This window comes from Triturus cristatus, chromosome 6 (genome assembly GCF_964204655.1).
Source record: "Triturus cristatus chromosome 6, aTriCri1.1, whole genome shotgun sequence".
NCBI classification, from domain to species: domain Eukaryota; kingdom Metazoa; phylum Chordata; class Amphibia; order Caudata; family Salamandridae; genus Triturus; species Triturus cristatus.
In genome coordinates, this window is record NC_140589.1 from 60,888,120 (window position 1) to 60,905,029 (window position 16,910).

The following is a 16,910-nucleotide window of genomic DNA, read 5'->3' on the forward strand; positions in this document are numbered from 1 at the left end:
TCGGAGAAGTCTGGAAGTCAAGGCTCTGGTCGGGCTCTGCAGTCGGTCCCTCGTAGAAGTTCAGCAAAGCAACGGGTAGTCTCTTGATGGTGCCTGTTTGCACAGGGTAGCCACTCCTTGGCCACAAGGGAGATTCTTCGGTCTTCTTCTTTCGTCGAATGTCGAAGGTCCAGAGTTTCTGTTCAAGTTGCAGATTCAGGATAATCTAATCTCCTGGGGCCCAGCTACCACTCTTATACTAATCTGGGGGGCTGGGTTGCCTGCTAGGTCACGCCTTATGGGTGGGACCTGGGAGGGGGGTGGTTACACCCCCTTCCCTTTGTCCAGTTTCGCGCCAGGACTGGGGCTGGAGTGCCCCAGCACCGGTTTGAACTGAACTATGCACGGGACACCTTGTGTGCCCCAGGCATGTCTCATTCTTTTCATCCCTCCCTGCCCCAATACACTAAGGCCTGCCTGGGGTGGTGCCCGCACCTCCCAAGGCAGGAAACCTATTGTCCAAGCCTCCCTTGCCGGGATCACTCCCAGCAGCAGGAGGTCAGACTCGTGTCTGTGGCAGCAGCATCCATTTTGTGATGCTGGGGCTCTGGTTAACTTTAACCGGGTAAGTAGGTTATAACATGTCTTCTCCCTCTAGAAGGGAGGGATAATATCCTCATCCCCAGAAATGGGATGGGGGTATTATTCCAAAGTGTTAGACACCTTACACGACATGTTTTGATAAAGCCAAACCATAGTTACCATAACCGTTTAAGACTTTAAGAGTATATGGTAGGCTATATCATAGAACAGCTATAAGGACATGGTTCCGAAAGCTGCAGACAGGCTCAGCTCATGCTAGAGCACCATCTCACATGTTACCAAGCACTCTGCCTCCAGGATTGTTAAGGCCTGCCATAGGAGTGGCTGATAGGTACACATGTCTCTATATGTAAGTTAGGTATAGGAATACTACACCTAAGCAAGGAGTGATTACAAGACCTTGCCCCAGCTGAGTGATCAGCCAGTTGTGTCGTAATGGAAGGCCAGGCCAGGGGTGGCATAATACATGCTGCAGCCCCTGGTAGGCCTAGGGTACACCTATGCCCTGGGTACCTAAGGTACACTGTACAGGGGCCAATAAGGTGATCCTATCCAAATGGGTTATGCACCTAAAGTACATAGTATCAATTTAGAGAGAGAATAGCAGGGCTGTGGGTCTGATTAGCAGGTCCACAGCCACATCTAAGTCGAAAACCAGTAAAGCAAAAGCAAAAAGTGGGGGTGAACATAGAAAGCAGACCCTACTCTCCTACACCCCCCCCCCCAAATTTAGGGACATTAAACTAACCTTGACCAGTTGAGTCTTCATGTTCTAAGTGGAAATATCTGGAGAGTTCATCTGCATTGGCATGGTCAGTCCCAGGTCTATGTTCCACTGTGAAGTCCATCCCCTGTAGGGAAATGGACCACCTAAGAAGTTTGGGATTTTCACCCTTCATCTGATTTAGCCACAAGAGGGGCTTATGGTCTGTCTGAATCTTGAAGTGAGTGCCAAACAAGTAAGGCCTTAGCTTCTTCAGGGCCCAAACCACAGCAAAGGCCTCCCTCTCAATAGCTGACCAATGTTTCTCTCTAGGGGTCAGCCTTCTACTTATAAAAGCAATGGGCTGGTCTTGACCATCTATATTAAGTTGTGAAAGAACAGCTCCCACACCTAACTCAGAAGCATCTGTCTGGACAATGAACTCTTTGGAGTAGCCTGGACTTTTCAGAATAGGTGCACTGCACATGGCCTGCTTCAGGTCATCAAATGCTTTTTGACAGCTTACTGTCCACTGAACTTTCTTTGGCATTTTCTTGGAGGTCAAGTCATTAAGTGGTGTCACAATGGACCCATAGTTCTTACCAAACTTTCTGTAGTACCCAGTCAGGCCCAAGAAAGCTCTGACCTGAGTCTGGGTAGTTGGAGGAGTCCAGTCCTTTATGGTCTGGATCTTGCTCTCCAGTGGTTGAACCTGACCCCCACCAACTAGGTGGCCCAGGTATACAACCTTGCTCTGCCCTATCTGGCACTTAGTGGCCTTGATAGTGAGGCCTGCCTTTTGCAGGGCCTCTAAAACATTCCTCAGGTGGACCAGGTGATCCTCCCAGGTGGAGCTAAAGACAGCAATATCATCAAGATAAGCTGCACAATAATCATCCAACCCAGTAAGGACTTGATTCACCAACCTTTGGAAAGTGGCAGGTGCATTCTTCAAACCAAAGGGCATTACCACAAATTGATAATGTCCTCCTGGGGTCGAGAAAGCAGTTTTTGCCTTTGCATTCTCAGCTAGTCTGATTTGCCAGTAGCCTGCTGGCAGGTCAAATGTACTCAAAAACTTAGCAGCTGCCAGTCTGTCAATGAGCTCATCTGCCCTAGGTATTGGGTAGGCATCTTTTTCAGTGACAGCATTGAGACCTCTGTAATCCACGCGAAACCTCATCTCTCTCTTACCATCTTGGGTGTGAGGTTTTGGCACAAGGACTACAGGACTAGCCCAAGGGCTCTCTGAAGGTTCAACGACTCCCAGCTCCAACATCTTTTGTACCTCAACTTTTATGCAGTCCCTGACATGGTCAGGTTGTCTGTAGATTTTACTCTTCACAGGCAGACTGTCACCAGTGTCCACCTCATGGGTGCACCAGTTTGTCTGACTTGGGGTCAGAGAGAACATATGTCTGTAGGATTGCAGAACCTGCCTGCAGTCCTGTTGCTGATGGACAGTGAGGCTGTCAGAAAAGACCACACCATCAACTGAGCCCTCATCAGGGTTCTGAGTCAACAGGTCTGGGAGAGGGTCACTCTCTTCCTCCTGCCCCTCATCTGAAGCCATGAGTAAGCCCATGTCTGCCCTGTCAACATAGGCCTTCAATCTGTTGACATGAAGCACCCTGTGGGGGCTTCTGGGAGTCCCAAGGTCCACCAAGTAGGTGACTTCTCTCTTTTTCTCAACAATAGTGTGGGGTCCAGACCATTTGTCTTGGAGTGCTGCTGGGGCCACTGGCTCCAACACACACACTTTCTGCCCTGGCTGGTAAACAGTCAGCACAGCCTTTTGGTCATGCCAAGCTTTTTGGAGTTCTTGGCTTGCCTCAAGGTTTTTAGAAGCCTTCTTCATATACTCTGCCATCCTGGAGCGGAGACCAAGTACATAATCCACTATATCAAGTTTGGGTTGTCTGAGAGGTCTCTCCCATCCTTCCCTTACCAAACATAGGGGTCCTCTTACAGGATGCCCAAACAAAAGCTCAAAAGGGCTGTAGCCAACCCCCTTTTGTGGGACCTCTTTGTAAGCAAACAGAAGGCAGGGTAAAAGGATGTCCCATCTTCGCCTAAGCTTGTCTGGTAAACCTTTTATCATTCCCTTTAGGGTCTTGTTGAATCTCTCAACAAGCCCATTGCACTGTGGGAGATAGGGTGTGGTGAACTTGTAGTTCACACCCCACTCCTTCCACATTGCAGTCAAGTATCCTGACATGAAGTTGGCACCTCTGTCAGAAATGACCTCCTTTGGAAAGCCCACTCTGGAGAATACTCCAAGCAGGGCCCTTGCCACAACAGGAGCTGTTGTGGTCCTCAGGGGAATAGCTTCTGGATACCTGGTGGCATGGTCCACTATCACCAGTATGAATCTGTGCCCAGATGCTGTTTGTGGGTCCATTGGTCCTACAATATCTATTCCCACTCTTTCAAAGGGAACCCCCACCAGAGGTAGTGGTATGAGGGGGGCCTTTGTGGTGCCACCTGATTTGCCACTGGCTTGGCAGGTGACACAGGAGCGACAAAACTCCTTGGTATCTTCTGACATATGGGGCCAGTGAAAGTGAGGGACAAGCCTGTCCCAAGTCTTATTCTGGCCTAAGTGTCCTGCAAGGGGAATATCATGGGCCAAGGTAAGAAGGAAGCATCTGAACTTCAGTGGTATGACCAACCTCCTGGATGCACCAGGCTTGGGGTCTCTAGCCTCTGAATACAGTAGCCCTTCATCCCAATACACTCTATGGGTACCTTGAGCATTCCGTGCAGCCTCAGCAGCAGCCTGCTGTCTGAGGGGTTCAAGCAGGGGCAGTCTAATTGAGCCTGCCTCAGATCTGCCCTTGAAGGTCCCCCTGTCCCAAGAAACTCAACCTGATCAGGTTCAAGTTCTTCTAGGACAGTTCCTTCAGGGCTCTCAGAATAATCCTCCTGGGAGGGCTGATCCACCACCTGAGGCAGGGGGGAAGGCACAGCCTTAACCCTACTGCTCTTTCTCTTGGGTTGTGACTGGTCCATAGTTTCAGGATCCAGCACTTGTTCAGTGGTGCACTTTTTGGCCTGTGACCTGGTCACAGCAAGGACATGTGCATCTATCCCCAGCATTTCTGCATGGGTCCTATACTCCACTTCAGACCAAACTGAAGTTTCAAGATCATTGCCCAGTAAACACTCTACAGGAAGGTCTGAACTAACAACAACTTTCTTGAGGCCAGTTACCCCTCCCCAGGAGAAGTTAACAATAGCCACACTATGGGAGGTAGTGGCATTGCTAGCGTTGGTCACTAGGTAATTCTCACCTAGTATGATCTGTCCAGGGTCCACAAAGGCAGGTGTCACCATTGTGACACTAGCCCCAGTGTCCCTGTAGGCCTGAGCCATTCTTTGGTTGATAAAAGGAGTCTGTCTGTACTTGCCCAGGTTACTGGGGCCTACAGTAGAGGACAAAGCTAAGTCCCCATCACAGATCAGAACAGCCTGAGTAGGTATCCTGACTAGGCCAGAATCCTCCTCAGTTCCCAGGGTTAACCCTACTACACCCTTTTGCTGGGAACCACCACTTACAGCTGGACAAGGGGGTACAGTTGCCTTAGGGGCAATGGTGGCTGGGGGCTTATCCTTTTTGGTGCACTCACTAAACCAATGTGAGTTGGACTTACAATAGTTGCACCATGGTTTCTTTTGGCCATCTTTCTTTTTATCCTTTTTGGGACCACCCTCCCCCTGAACCTTTTGGGGGCCTGGTGAAGACTTCTGGTCTTTTTGTTTCTGATCATTACCCTTCTGGTCTGCCTTTTTCTGATCACCGCCCTGGTTCTGGTTTTTCTGCTTAACTCTAGTCCTGACCCATCTATCTGCCTTCTTTCCCAATTCTTGGGGAGAAGTCAGATCAGAATCAATCAGGTGTTGATGCAGTAGCTGGTTTTGACAGTTGTTAAGGATTTGTTCTCTCATGATCAAATTATACAATCCTGTATAGTCCTTAACCTTACTTCCCACTAGCCAGCCTTCCAGAGCCTTAGTGGCACAATCTACAAAGTCAGTCTAGTCCTGAGTCTGTGTCTTCTGGGTGTCCCTGAACAACAACCTGTATTGTTCAGTGGTTAGGCCAAACCCATCAATTAGAGCACTCTTCAGGACAGTGTAATTGTCTGCATCCTCATCACTAACTGTGAGGAGCTTTTCTCTACCTTTCTCAGAGAAGGAGAGCCACAAGATAGCTGCCCACTGACTTTGGGGTACCTGCTGTACTTTCCAAGCTCTCTCCAAAGCAGTTATCCATTTGTGGATGTCATCCCCACACTTGTAGGGAGGGACAATCTTGCTCAGGTTTCTATTATCATAGTGCCTGTCTCTATCCTTAGGGATATTGCTGCCACCAGTGGGTTCTGACCCACTTAACTTTTGCTCTCTAGCCAGAGCAAGCTTCTCCTTGGCAAGGGCAAGTTCTTCCCTCTGAATCCTCAGATTAGCTTCCCTCATTCTGGCTTCATGCTCCTTTCTCTCAGGGGAAGTCATTCCCCTGTGAGAGGAAGCATTAGAGATGCTAGAGACATGGGAGTGGATGGATTCCCTTGAAGGGGATCTGTCTCTCCTGCTTCTCTGGGTAAGCCCACTTGGGGGTCTGTATGGGGGGACCCCATGCAAACTCCCATGTAAGCTTAGGTTAGCCTGGCTAAGTCTTCCTACTTGGCCCTGGCTGTCTACCTCTTCATCTGAAGTCCCATCTGACTCATCTGTGGTGGGTAGACCCTCCTTTGTACCTAGGGTACTGGCCTGTGAGGCCCTAAAAGTATCATACTCCTCTAGGAGATGTACTAGCTGAAGGAGGGTAGGGTTTGCACCCTGTTTTAACTTTCTGGAGGTACACAATTGTCTCATCTCCTGAAAAGTTAGGGTATCATATCTAGAGGGGGTCTTCTTCAGACCTGCCCCTCCTGAGAGAGCATCTACTTGATCTCCTCCCAGAGACATGATCTAGTGAGGGTGTGGTGTGTGCACCTACCTACACTAGTTGTTTCTACTAAACCTCTCTGGTAGTTGTAGTCAGGGTGTGTTACTCCCTTCAACCTACAACTACTAAGTCCAGTAGGACTTAAGTATTATAATCTATGTTATATGTACCTAAACAATATCTGTGTGATCTTTCAATTTAGTATCTCAAGATTACATTGGTATTAAAACAGCAAGCTCAGATCCCAACCGCTGCTCACCAATGTGAGAAGTTGGCCTGATGTATGATGTCACTAGTTCTAGTGTACACCTTATATCAGTCCAAACAACCCTTATGGTGATTGGTTGTAAAGTCAACCTTATAGACCAGCTATCCTAGTGGTAGCATGGACAAGAGCAGTCTTAGGCTAAACTCTGAATGGCATGTGAAGCCAGCTGTGATACCATATATAATCCCTTGAATACCAAATGAAAGGACACCACAACAGATATATATATAAAATAAAGTGTATTTATTCTAGTCAAACCCTCAGCACTCTTTATGAGATTAGAGGTAAGTACAACACAGTCTTATTTAAGCATACATTAAGTCACACAGGTAAGTAATACAGTTAGGCCCTAGGGGCCACGCAAACCATATACTAAAGAAGTGGTATAAGGACCACTGTCACGGAAATAGGATAGGCCTAGGCCTGGGGAATCGCTGGGGCTACACTACACTAGCAACAGTTAGGAAGTGGGAGGCCCATGGGATTCAGGTGCAGAGTGGAAACACTCACGCGTAATGCGTAAAAGTCGATAGAATTACTAGCAGTTAGAAATTAACAGTTTAAGGACACTTCTGAAGCAGCAAGAGAGTCGAGACTCGGAAACTAGACCCTAGGATAGTCACTACCCTTGTGAGCACTGAAGTACCCAAGTTACCTAGCCCACGGGCTGCGGGTGCATAGGTGTGAACTTGCGTCGGGTTTCGTCGTGGACTTCTATGGATGCCTGAAGGAAAGTTGCTGACAGGCAGTCAGTGAAGAGTGTCCGGTGGATCCCAAGGCTGGGATCAAGAAGAGAGGATACCTGCAAGCAGAAGGGACAGAGTCAAGGTCACTAGCCAGTGACCACGTGGAACCAGGAAGGAACCAGGCGATGTCGTGAAGATTGCAGGTGAAAGGTGAAGCTTGTCGCTGCAGCCACGGGTACCAGGAGACGTCGAGGACGACAAGGACCAGGAGGCGAGCTGTCCCATGAAGGCTCTTGCTGTCGGCGGCGTCGAAGTCAAACTAGGACTCACCAGGCCTTGGCAAGTGGAACCCACGAAGAACGGAGGACTTGCTTCTGGTGCAGACCAGGAAGGTCTGCGGTGCTTCTCTTTTGCAAAGAAGCGGGAGCCAGTCTGGAGGAGCCAAACCAGCAGTGAAGATTTCAGGGTGTGTCGTCACAAAGGCCACTAGCCAACGGGCAAGCAACCGGACAGACGCGGCAAGCAGGAAAATGCAGAAGGGCCCTACGCAGGACTCGTGGCGTGTGGGGGGCTGATCTACGGTGCAGATGGTGCTTGGGGTTGGGGCTTCTCAATCCCCGGTGCACAACTTCGAGGGTGCCTCAGAAGCTGCACTGGAAGATACTCGCCACTTTTCCCAGGTAGCCGGTCCCACGTCTCTCGTCGCCTCCACGGATCTCAGCTCGGCTGTGGATGTGGATCAGGGTCGGAGAAGTCTGGAAGTCAAGGCTCTGGTCGGGCTCTGCAGTCGGTCCCTCGTAGAACTTCAGCAAAGCAACGGGTAGTCTCTTGATGGTGCCTGTTTGCACAGGGTAGCCACTCCTTGGCCACAAGGGGGATTCTTCAGTCTTCTTCTTTCGTCGAATGTCGAAGGTCCAGAGTTTCTGTTCAAGTTGCAGGTTCAGGATAATCTAATCTCCTGGGGCCCAGCTACCACTCTTATACTAATCTGGAGGGCTGGGTTGCCTGCTAGGTCACGCCTTATGGGTGGGACCTGGGAGGGGGGTGGTTACACCCCCTTCCCTTTGTCCAGTTTCGCGCCAGGACTGGGGCTGGAGTGCCCCAGCACCGGTTTGAACTGGACTATGCATGGGACACCTTGTGTGCCCCAGGCATGTCTCATTCCTTTCTGCCCTCCCTGCCCCAATACACTAAAGTCTGTCTGGGGAGGTGCTAGCACCTCCCCAAGCAGGAAACCTATTGTCCAAGCCTCCCTTGCCGGGATCACTCCCAGCAGCAGGAGGTCAGACTTGTGTCTGTGGCAGCAGCATCCATTTTGTGATGCTGAGGCTTTGGTTAGAGTTAAACAGCAAAGTAGGATTTGAACATGTCTCTCCCTCTAGAAGGGAGGAATAATATCCTCATCAGCAGAAATGGTATGGGGGTATTATTCCACAGTGTTAGACACCTTACACAACATGTTTTGATAAAGCCAAACCATAGTTACCATAACCGTTTAAGATTAGAAGGCACTTTAAGAGTATATGGTAGGCTATATCATAGAACAGCTATAAGGACATGGTTCCGAAAGCTTCAGACAGGCTCAGCTCATGCTAGAGCACCATCTCACATGTTACCAAGCACTCTGCCTCCAGGATTGTGAAGGCCTGCCATAGGAGTGACTGATAGGTACACATGTGTCTATATATAAGGGTAGATATAGGCATACTATATCTAAGCAAGGGGTGATTACACGACCTTGCCCCAGCTGAGTGATCAGCCAGTGGTGTCTGATTGGAAGGCCAGACCAGGGGTGGCATAATACATGCTGCAGCCCCGGGAGGCCTAGGGTACACCTATGCCCTGGGTACCTAGGGTACACTGTACAGGGTCCAATAAGGTGATCCTTACCAATTGGGAATGTACCTAGGGTACATTGAGTCCATTTTAAAGAGAGAGCAGACAGCCTGAGACCCTGAATGGCAGGATCTCAGGCCAACTAAGTCGAAAAACCAGCTAGACACTAGGCAAAAAGTTGGGTGTAACCATAGTCAGATATCCACCTTCCTACACTGACGAAAAATCTTTCCGGATCCAGCCTGACTCCTGGAGATATTCTAAGGCAAGGAATCTAACTAACGTGTTTCTTTCAGATAGTATTTACATTAAAATACTCAGACACTCGTTATGATGCTGAAATCAAAACCAGTGTATCCGTTCAATATAACTTTAACAATACCTCAGATTATTCGTAACGAAAAGCAATCATATCAGTGGAAAATCTTTGTGCTAGTGTAGACTGATGTCAGCGCGCAGCCCGGTCTCAAATGATCATGCCAACAGTGCACCAACAGCTAGGACCAGCAGCAGTGTAGTCCCGATACAGACTTTGTTGTGTCCCGATTGGACATGTCACCAATACATGTAGAATAAGCACAATATTTTGGGCTTAAACATTCAGACACTGGTATATTTTCAAGGTTCAAATATAGAATTAATAGGCAATTTACATATCATATACCATCAATAAGTTCAGAAGTAAAGCATATAACTCATACGTACAAGGATTTTTGTAAAATTCTATATAAAAATCCGGCATTGGAAATAGGAATTTTGGGGTACAAAGAAAAGCACATCCTTTTATTGGACTTCAGACAATCGCTTTAATACATTTCTACACAAATGCATGGTTCTCAGGATGTTCGTTAATTAGTAACAAACAAGATTATTTTTTTTACTACAGAATACATTTGAGGACTCACTCATGGTAGTATTACATTGGATTTAGTTGCTCTTCAAGCTTGCTAGTTTATACATTGTACACCGATAGCCTGGGACAGTTAGGATGTCCTTGGTTAGGTACAGCTTGTGGAGAAGCCTCTGGGAAAGCTCTCCATTTATTAGTATACAGCTTGCAATTTTTTTATTTAGAAGAAGAAACAACAGTAATAGTTGTCATGTGGTGTGTTATTACATCAATTTAAGATGGAGGACAGAATAAACAGTTTGTTAGTGTATGCTTAATTTCAAATGCATTTAAAGCGAACAAAGGAAAAGCAATTCTCACACTGTACATGGAATATTACTTATGAAAATTATATGCACTTAAAAGTCAAACTTTAATATGCCCTTAATATTCAATTGTGTACTCTTTATACATAATAGGTACCTGGTTCTGCAGATCCTTCAGCAGTTTGGATAGGATCTTTTGGTTCATAAATAGACTGAAATATATATGTCAACTCCTTAACAGCATTTTCTATTTGCTCACTTTTGTGGTTCAATACTTGCGCCCACTCCTTTGTGCTTGTCTATTTAAAAGAAAATTAAGCATGTTATGAGATCATTATTATCTTATATTACTAACGACATGCTAAACATTGTAGACAAAAGAGAAAAACGTTAGCGAATGTACTGAAAGGGTAATGCTACCCTTGTGGGGATATTATGCTTATTCAGTAGGCTCTTTACCTTTAACAGCCTGCATCTGATGAGTACAGATGACTACAGCTATACTTTTCACACAAGTGGGTGCGCTTGCCAGGTCGATACAGCAGTTAAAACCGCATGCAGACACTGCTGTGGCAGGTCTGAGACATCTTTGAAAGGAGACTTGAGTGGGTGGCACAGCCAGTGCTGCCAGCCCAATCATAGTATTTGATTGACAGGCCCTGGGCACACACAGTGCACTTTGCTATGGACTTACTAGTAAATCAAATATGCCAATAAAGGAAAACCAATCATAATACCATTATGATGCTGCGCCCCTCTGCTTCCTCCCTGTCTCTCTCAGTGCTTTTTCCTTCTTTGGTCTCGTTTTACAATTCTTTTCCCTTGTTTTATTGATTCCTCCCACTTTTTTCCTAGTTTTTATTGCTTTCTTCTTTTTCTCCCCATGTTTTTCTGAGTTCTTTCTCCTGCTTTTCCCTCATTTTACTGCTTTCTCCTTCTTTTCCCCCAATTCTCTGAGTGCTTCTTCCTGATTTTGCCTTGTTTCTTTACTGCTTTCTCCTTCGTCTTTTTATTGAGTGATTTCTCCTACGTTTGCCTCATTTGTATTGTTTTCCCCTTCCAATCCCCTCCCCCGTGTGTTTCTGAGTGCTCTCTTCTGCTTTTACCTCATCTTTTACTGCTTTCTCCTTCCTTTCCCCAGTTTCGCTGAATGGTCTCTCCTGCTTGTGCCCTGTTTTTACTGCTTTCTCCATCTTTTCCCCTTGCTTCTCTGAGTGCTTTCTCCTGCTTTTGAGTTGTTTTCAACTGCTTTCACCTTCTTTCCCCTGAGTGCTTTCTTCTGTTTCTCCATAATTTTGACTGCTTTCTTCTTCCTTTCCCCCGATTTTCTCTAGTCTTTAGCTGCTTCTCCTTGTTTTTTCTTCATATGCCACTCCAGCCTGCCACCCATTTTACTGCATCCCACCCTTCATCTTTCACCTTATCTTCCTCCTCCCAGGACCATACTTAATGAAGCTGCATCGTGACCCCATTGAGCAAGCCATAGGCCCAGCTCCCTCGTGCTGCTGCACCGCTCTGCTTTCTCACTATCTCTGTGAGTGCTTTCTCCTTATTTTGCCTCATTTTTCATTGCTTTCTGTTTCCTTTCCCCTGTTCTGTGCTTCTTCCTCCCCCCTGCTTTTCTGTGTGCTTTCTCCTGCTTTTGCCTCATTTTTTGGATTTGGCCTAAGCAGCGCTTGCGCTGTCTCTGAGACATGCTGCAATCACTTCTGTGGGGTTAAATTCCACCCATGGCTTCTGATTTCTAACTTTGATTGTCTTGTAAAAAAGCTTTACTTTCTAGTGGCTAATATTTCTTTTTAGTCCCTTCTTTTGTTAGTTGTTAACGCCCAGACCAACAGCTCCTAACTACTGTTAACATGCCACGTGTGTCTTTAAATGTTTGGTTGTTGGAACTCTTTTGTATTTTCCCTGCCGATGGGCAGGCTTCTCTCACGACAGGGCACTGCTGTTTTTAGTCAAGCCTTGTCACTTCCTCTTTGTGCAGACTGCACTCTGCGGTCAGTGCTGTCTAAGCCCTCCTCCCATCTCTTCCTCCACTGCCTCCGCACATTGGCGGAACTGATATAAAGCCCAGAGTACAACAGATCCCTTTCACCACATTTGCATCCAGTCAGTGACAAACACCGAGGACTGCAAACTCTGCACTAGTCGCACATACCTCGTCAGAGCCGGAGAGAACCACCATGCTGCAAGTGCGAAGTGTGTGAAGGGGCAAGGGTGCTCTGCCGCTCGGTGAATGCAGGCACACTCTCTTGTCAACCCACAACTTGTCATTAGCACTTCTTTGGTCAACAGAGCTTTTCACAACCACTAATGTTTACAATTTACATTTACAGATTACAGACAAGTGCAGATTTGCTAAAAAAAACTTAAAGCTTGCGTGAAATTGTGTCCCAATCCCCCCCCCCCCCAATCGATCTCCTCACGTGATACATTCTCGCCAGGGCTTTGTCAGGCATTGCTGCTGTAGAGTCTCTCACGCTACTTTTATTTTCATTATGTTTCAAAAGAAGAAATGCTCTGCATACCAAGGGAGCAGTGGTTTTCATATTTGCATGTATGCTTGCGTTGGTACTCAAATCCTTCCTTTCTGTATTCAGAAGTGGGGCTATTATTCTGGTTTACTCTTTCCATGCACTCATAAGTGTTTTATTCAGATCCATAGCCTGTCTTCACTTTTTATAGCCCTTAGTCCAGTCACTGTGTCTATTTGTCCTTCATCTAGGTAAATTGACATCAGTACTGCTCTTATGTTGGTTGACCCACTCAGAAGCCAATGGTTGCTGCGCGCTGAAGCTCTGATCTATGAAAATATTGTATGGCAGCAGGCCAGCCAACCATACGGTGGAGTAATGGGCAATGCATAATCCCAGGAGGCCGCCAGCAATTCCAAAGAGCAACTTTGTTGTGCTATAACCGCTATATAACAGCAAACGGTATTAATAGTAGCAGTATACATCCCGAGGCTCGATGAACAAGTTACTTACCTTCGGTAACGATATATCTGTAAGAAAAATAGGTTAGTTATAGATTCCTTACCTCAGAATTACCCCCAGGTGCCCGATTGGATCCGTAAAGTTTTTTTTGTCAGCAGCACCCCTGCGCATCGAAAGTTGGCATCGGTCTGCTCCACGTGCGTCGTGGTTGCCAGGATGACGTCACGATAGCTACATAGACGCCGTCCTCACGCTCTGACGTCAGTTCTGTAAATGACTTTCCACGAGAGAAGCGCAGAGCCATGCAAGACACTGATCACTGGTGCACAAAACTAGGGCCCTGAAAGGAAGTCCTCAACCCTAGAAGTCAGTTTGCAGAACGGGGAGGATGGGTGGGCCGGTAAAGAATCTCTAACTAACCTATGTTTCTTACAGATATATCATTACCGAAGGTAAGTAACTTGTTCATCTGAAAGAAACAGTTAGCTATAGATGTGTTACCTTATAACAGATACAACAGCAATACCAACCCCGGAGGTGGGTCTGTGAACTAAGTTCACACCAGAAAGTCCTGGAGAACAGAACGGCCAAAGACATCTCTCCAGACTTGGCTGTCCAGGCAGTAGTGTCTTGTAAACGTGCAGCGAATCCGACATAGTTGCCCGACAGATGTCATTGAGGGGAACTCTACGTCCCAAAGCAGTGGTAGCTGCTGTGGCATGGGCGTGCAACCCCACTGGAGGCTCCGTCTTTGCCAAGGAATAACAAGCTTTGATGCACAAAACGGCCCATCTAGAAATGGTCCGTTTGTGCACAACCCAACCTTTTTTGGCACCCACATAGCCAACAAAGAGCTGGTCATCCACCCGGAATTGTTTTGTGCGATCCAAGTAAAAGGAAAGCACTAGCTTTGGAACCAGACGGCGGAGCCTCTCTTCTTCTTTGGAAGGAGGTGGAAAGAAGATGGGCAAAGTGATATGGAATATGGAAATGAGTAACCACTTTGGGAATGAAGAATGGACGACTTTGAAGGAGGACCTTCTAGAATCTGCAGGAATTCCACAAAATTCCCCAGGGTGTCTAGTTTTCAGATATGTGTGGGTTTGGTAGGTTTCCCTAGATGGCGGCGAGCCTGGGGTCAAAAAAACAGATTTCTCATGCTTCTCGGTTGGTTTTTGAGTGCTTTCTCCTGCTTTTCCCTCATTTTTTCCTGCTTACATTGCTGTTCGAATGAACAGAGCACCGCGAAGCAGCTAGCAGACCCATTGCCCTGAGACCCTCGCAGGTGATTTGCCACGCTTTATAAATCCCAATTGATTGATTGAGATGCATCAACAATTCAATATGAACATTTCATAAACACAAGTAATACATATGAAGGGTTTCAACCTAGGAAAAGTGCAGTTGTCAATAAAAACAGAATTGACTCCTGGCATCAAATACAGCTTGTAAAATATAGCAGCACCCTTATATGAAACATTAGATCATCAACAAAAACACAATACTTAAGATAAACACATTTTGCAGTAATTAACAGCACCGTAACATCTGAAATCAATAACACCCTGTATCACACCCAGGGGCCAAGCGCACCATCTGTATCAAGCCCAACAGTCCAAGTAACCGACTCAAAAAAAAACTGACAGAGAAAAAACTTATGACTTTTTAAAAAATCCCTTAGCCCGCTCCCAGCGCATGCTATCCTATAACCAGGGGAAGCTCTGCACAGTACACAGGACTAACTGAGCCTGATAGTCTGTCAATATTGACTCCAGGACAAAGATAATAACAGTTTGCAGAAATAGCGAATAACTCACGAACCACAAGCCCTGCTTGGCAAATCACAAGTTACACCTAATCACCCCAGGACCAAATCTTGTTCCCTCAAAGTCCTTATTGCACCCTATATCACACCCAGGGACCAAGCTTACCACCTTTTCCACGCCCAGCGGTCCAAGCGACTAACACTTCTCACTTCTTTTAGATACCAGCACTGTTAAGAAACCGGTGGCACTGAGAAACCCTTTAAGACCAAGAATAAGATTGAGAAGATTGAGGTGCCAACTCTAGCTAATCAGGATAGCTTTACCACACAAATAGAGTCCTGACAGCCATAACGTTCTCTACAATAAATATTCACATAAATATTGACCCTTCCTAGCATACTGACTATCGAAAAAAGGTGACATCCGCGGAATCGCCTCTAAGGCTGCCTCACGACTACTCTGCTAGGACATGGTTCTGATGTAGTCTCTTACCCTCTGTGAGGGCTGCTTCAGGATGAACGTACGCTACGCAAATGCACCATAAATTTCAATCAATTGGGGTGTCTGCTCACCTTCCTCAATGCACCAATTGACAATGATTTTCGACAGCGGTTTAGCCGTCGATGCCTTATTGTCAGGTTATGTTTCACTATGAATGGATCTGAAGAGGATTTCGCTGATGAGCTGAAAATGGGACTTGCAGGCTCCAATTTGCCTCTGAAGTAGTGTTCTCCTTTCAGTCTCTATGAGAAGTGCCTTTTAAAAGCTCATGGTATGCCTTTTTTTGGCTGTTTTTTGCACCTCTGGAGATATCTTGTCTTCTGTGAGGTGATGAAATCCTCACTGTCCTCCACAACAGAACTGAAAGATTTAAGTTTATGTAGCCACAATGATAGCCCCCTCTAAATCTGTGAGGGTTTTAGAGGAACAGGTTAAACCAGTCCTGTCGTCCCTGGTCCAGCTTCACTACAGTAGGTGGAGGCAGCATTGTGCAGAGCAGACACAGCATATTTAGGTGCAAGTGAAAACTCCTCCCACCACTCTAAATGCAGAAAGGTCTATTCAGGCTGGCTGAGTCACCCAGGAAAGGCAAGATACACCTCATCCCCTCATGTGTGACTGTCTAGTGAATGCTTATCTCCAGCTCCTCTCACTCCAAAACCAGACGGTGAATACACAAACAGGCAGAGGCACACGCGTAAGTAAGAAAACGCCCACTTTCTAAAAGTAACATTTTCAAAAACACAATTTAAAAACCACCTTTACTAAAAGATGTACTATTAAATTCTGAGCTCAGGGAGTCTAAACTCAATTTCTCTATCTTTTCCCTGTTGTAAGTTACACTTATAAAAGGGTTCCAAGGCAGCTTCAATGATCACCTATGGGAAAGACAGCCTTTCAATAGTGATAAACGAAATTGGCTGTCTTTCCCTGTCAGGACATGTAAAACACATACACTGCACCCGGCCCACAGGGGTACCTTGGCCTACATTAGGGGTGCCTTACATGTATTAAGAGGGAAGGTTAGGGCCTAGCAAGTGGGTGCACTTACCAGGTTGACATGGCAGTTTAAACTGGGTGCAGACATTGCTGTGGCAGGTCTGAGACACCTTTGAAAGGAGAAGTGTGGGTGGCGCAACCAGTGCTGCTGGCACAATCATAGCATTTGATTGACAGGCCCTGGGCATACACAGTGCACTTTGCTATGGACTTACTAGTAAATCAAATATGCCAATCATGGAAAACCAATCACAATACCATTATGATGCTCACCGCTCTGCTTCCTCCCTGTCTCTGAGTGCTTTCTCCTTTTGCCTCGTTTTTCCACTGCTTTCCCCTTCCTTTCTCCTGCTTTGGTTCAATTTTTACTGCTTTTTCATTCCTTTCCTCAGTCTCTCTGAGTGTTATCTCTTGCTTTTGCCTTGTTTTCTACTGCTTTCACCTTCCTTTCCCCTGTTTCCTGAGTGCTTTCTCCTGCTTCTCTCTAATTTTTACTGCTTTCTCCTTCCTTTCTCCTGCTTTTTCCT

At 46.6% G+C, this 16,910-nt stretch overlaps 1 protein-coding gene across 1 annotated transcript in view; it reads right to left on the reverse strand.

The window, feature by feature from the left end:
- The window catches only part of DNAH8 (dynein axonemal heavy chain 8), a 13,985,216-nt gene that overhangs the window by 10,485,519 nt on the left and 3,482,787 nt on the right, over positions 1-16,910 (reverse strand). Inside the window, exon 22 of the mRNA XM_085610239.1 lies at positions 10,336-10,477. Within this exon, the coding sequence (XP_085466365.1) occupies positions 10,336-10,477 (142 nt within the window). The remainder of the gene's footprint in view (positions 1-10,335; positions 10,478-16,910) is intronic.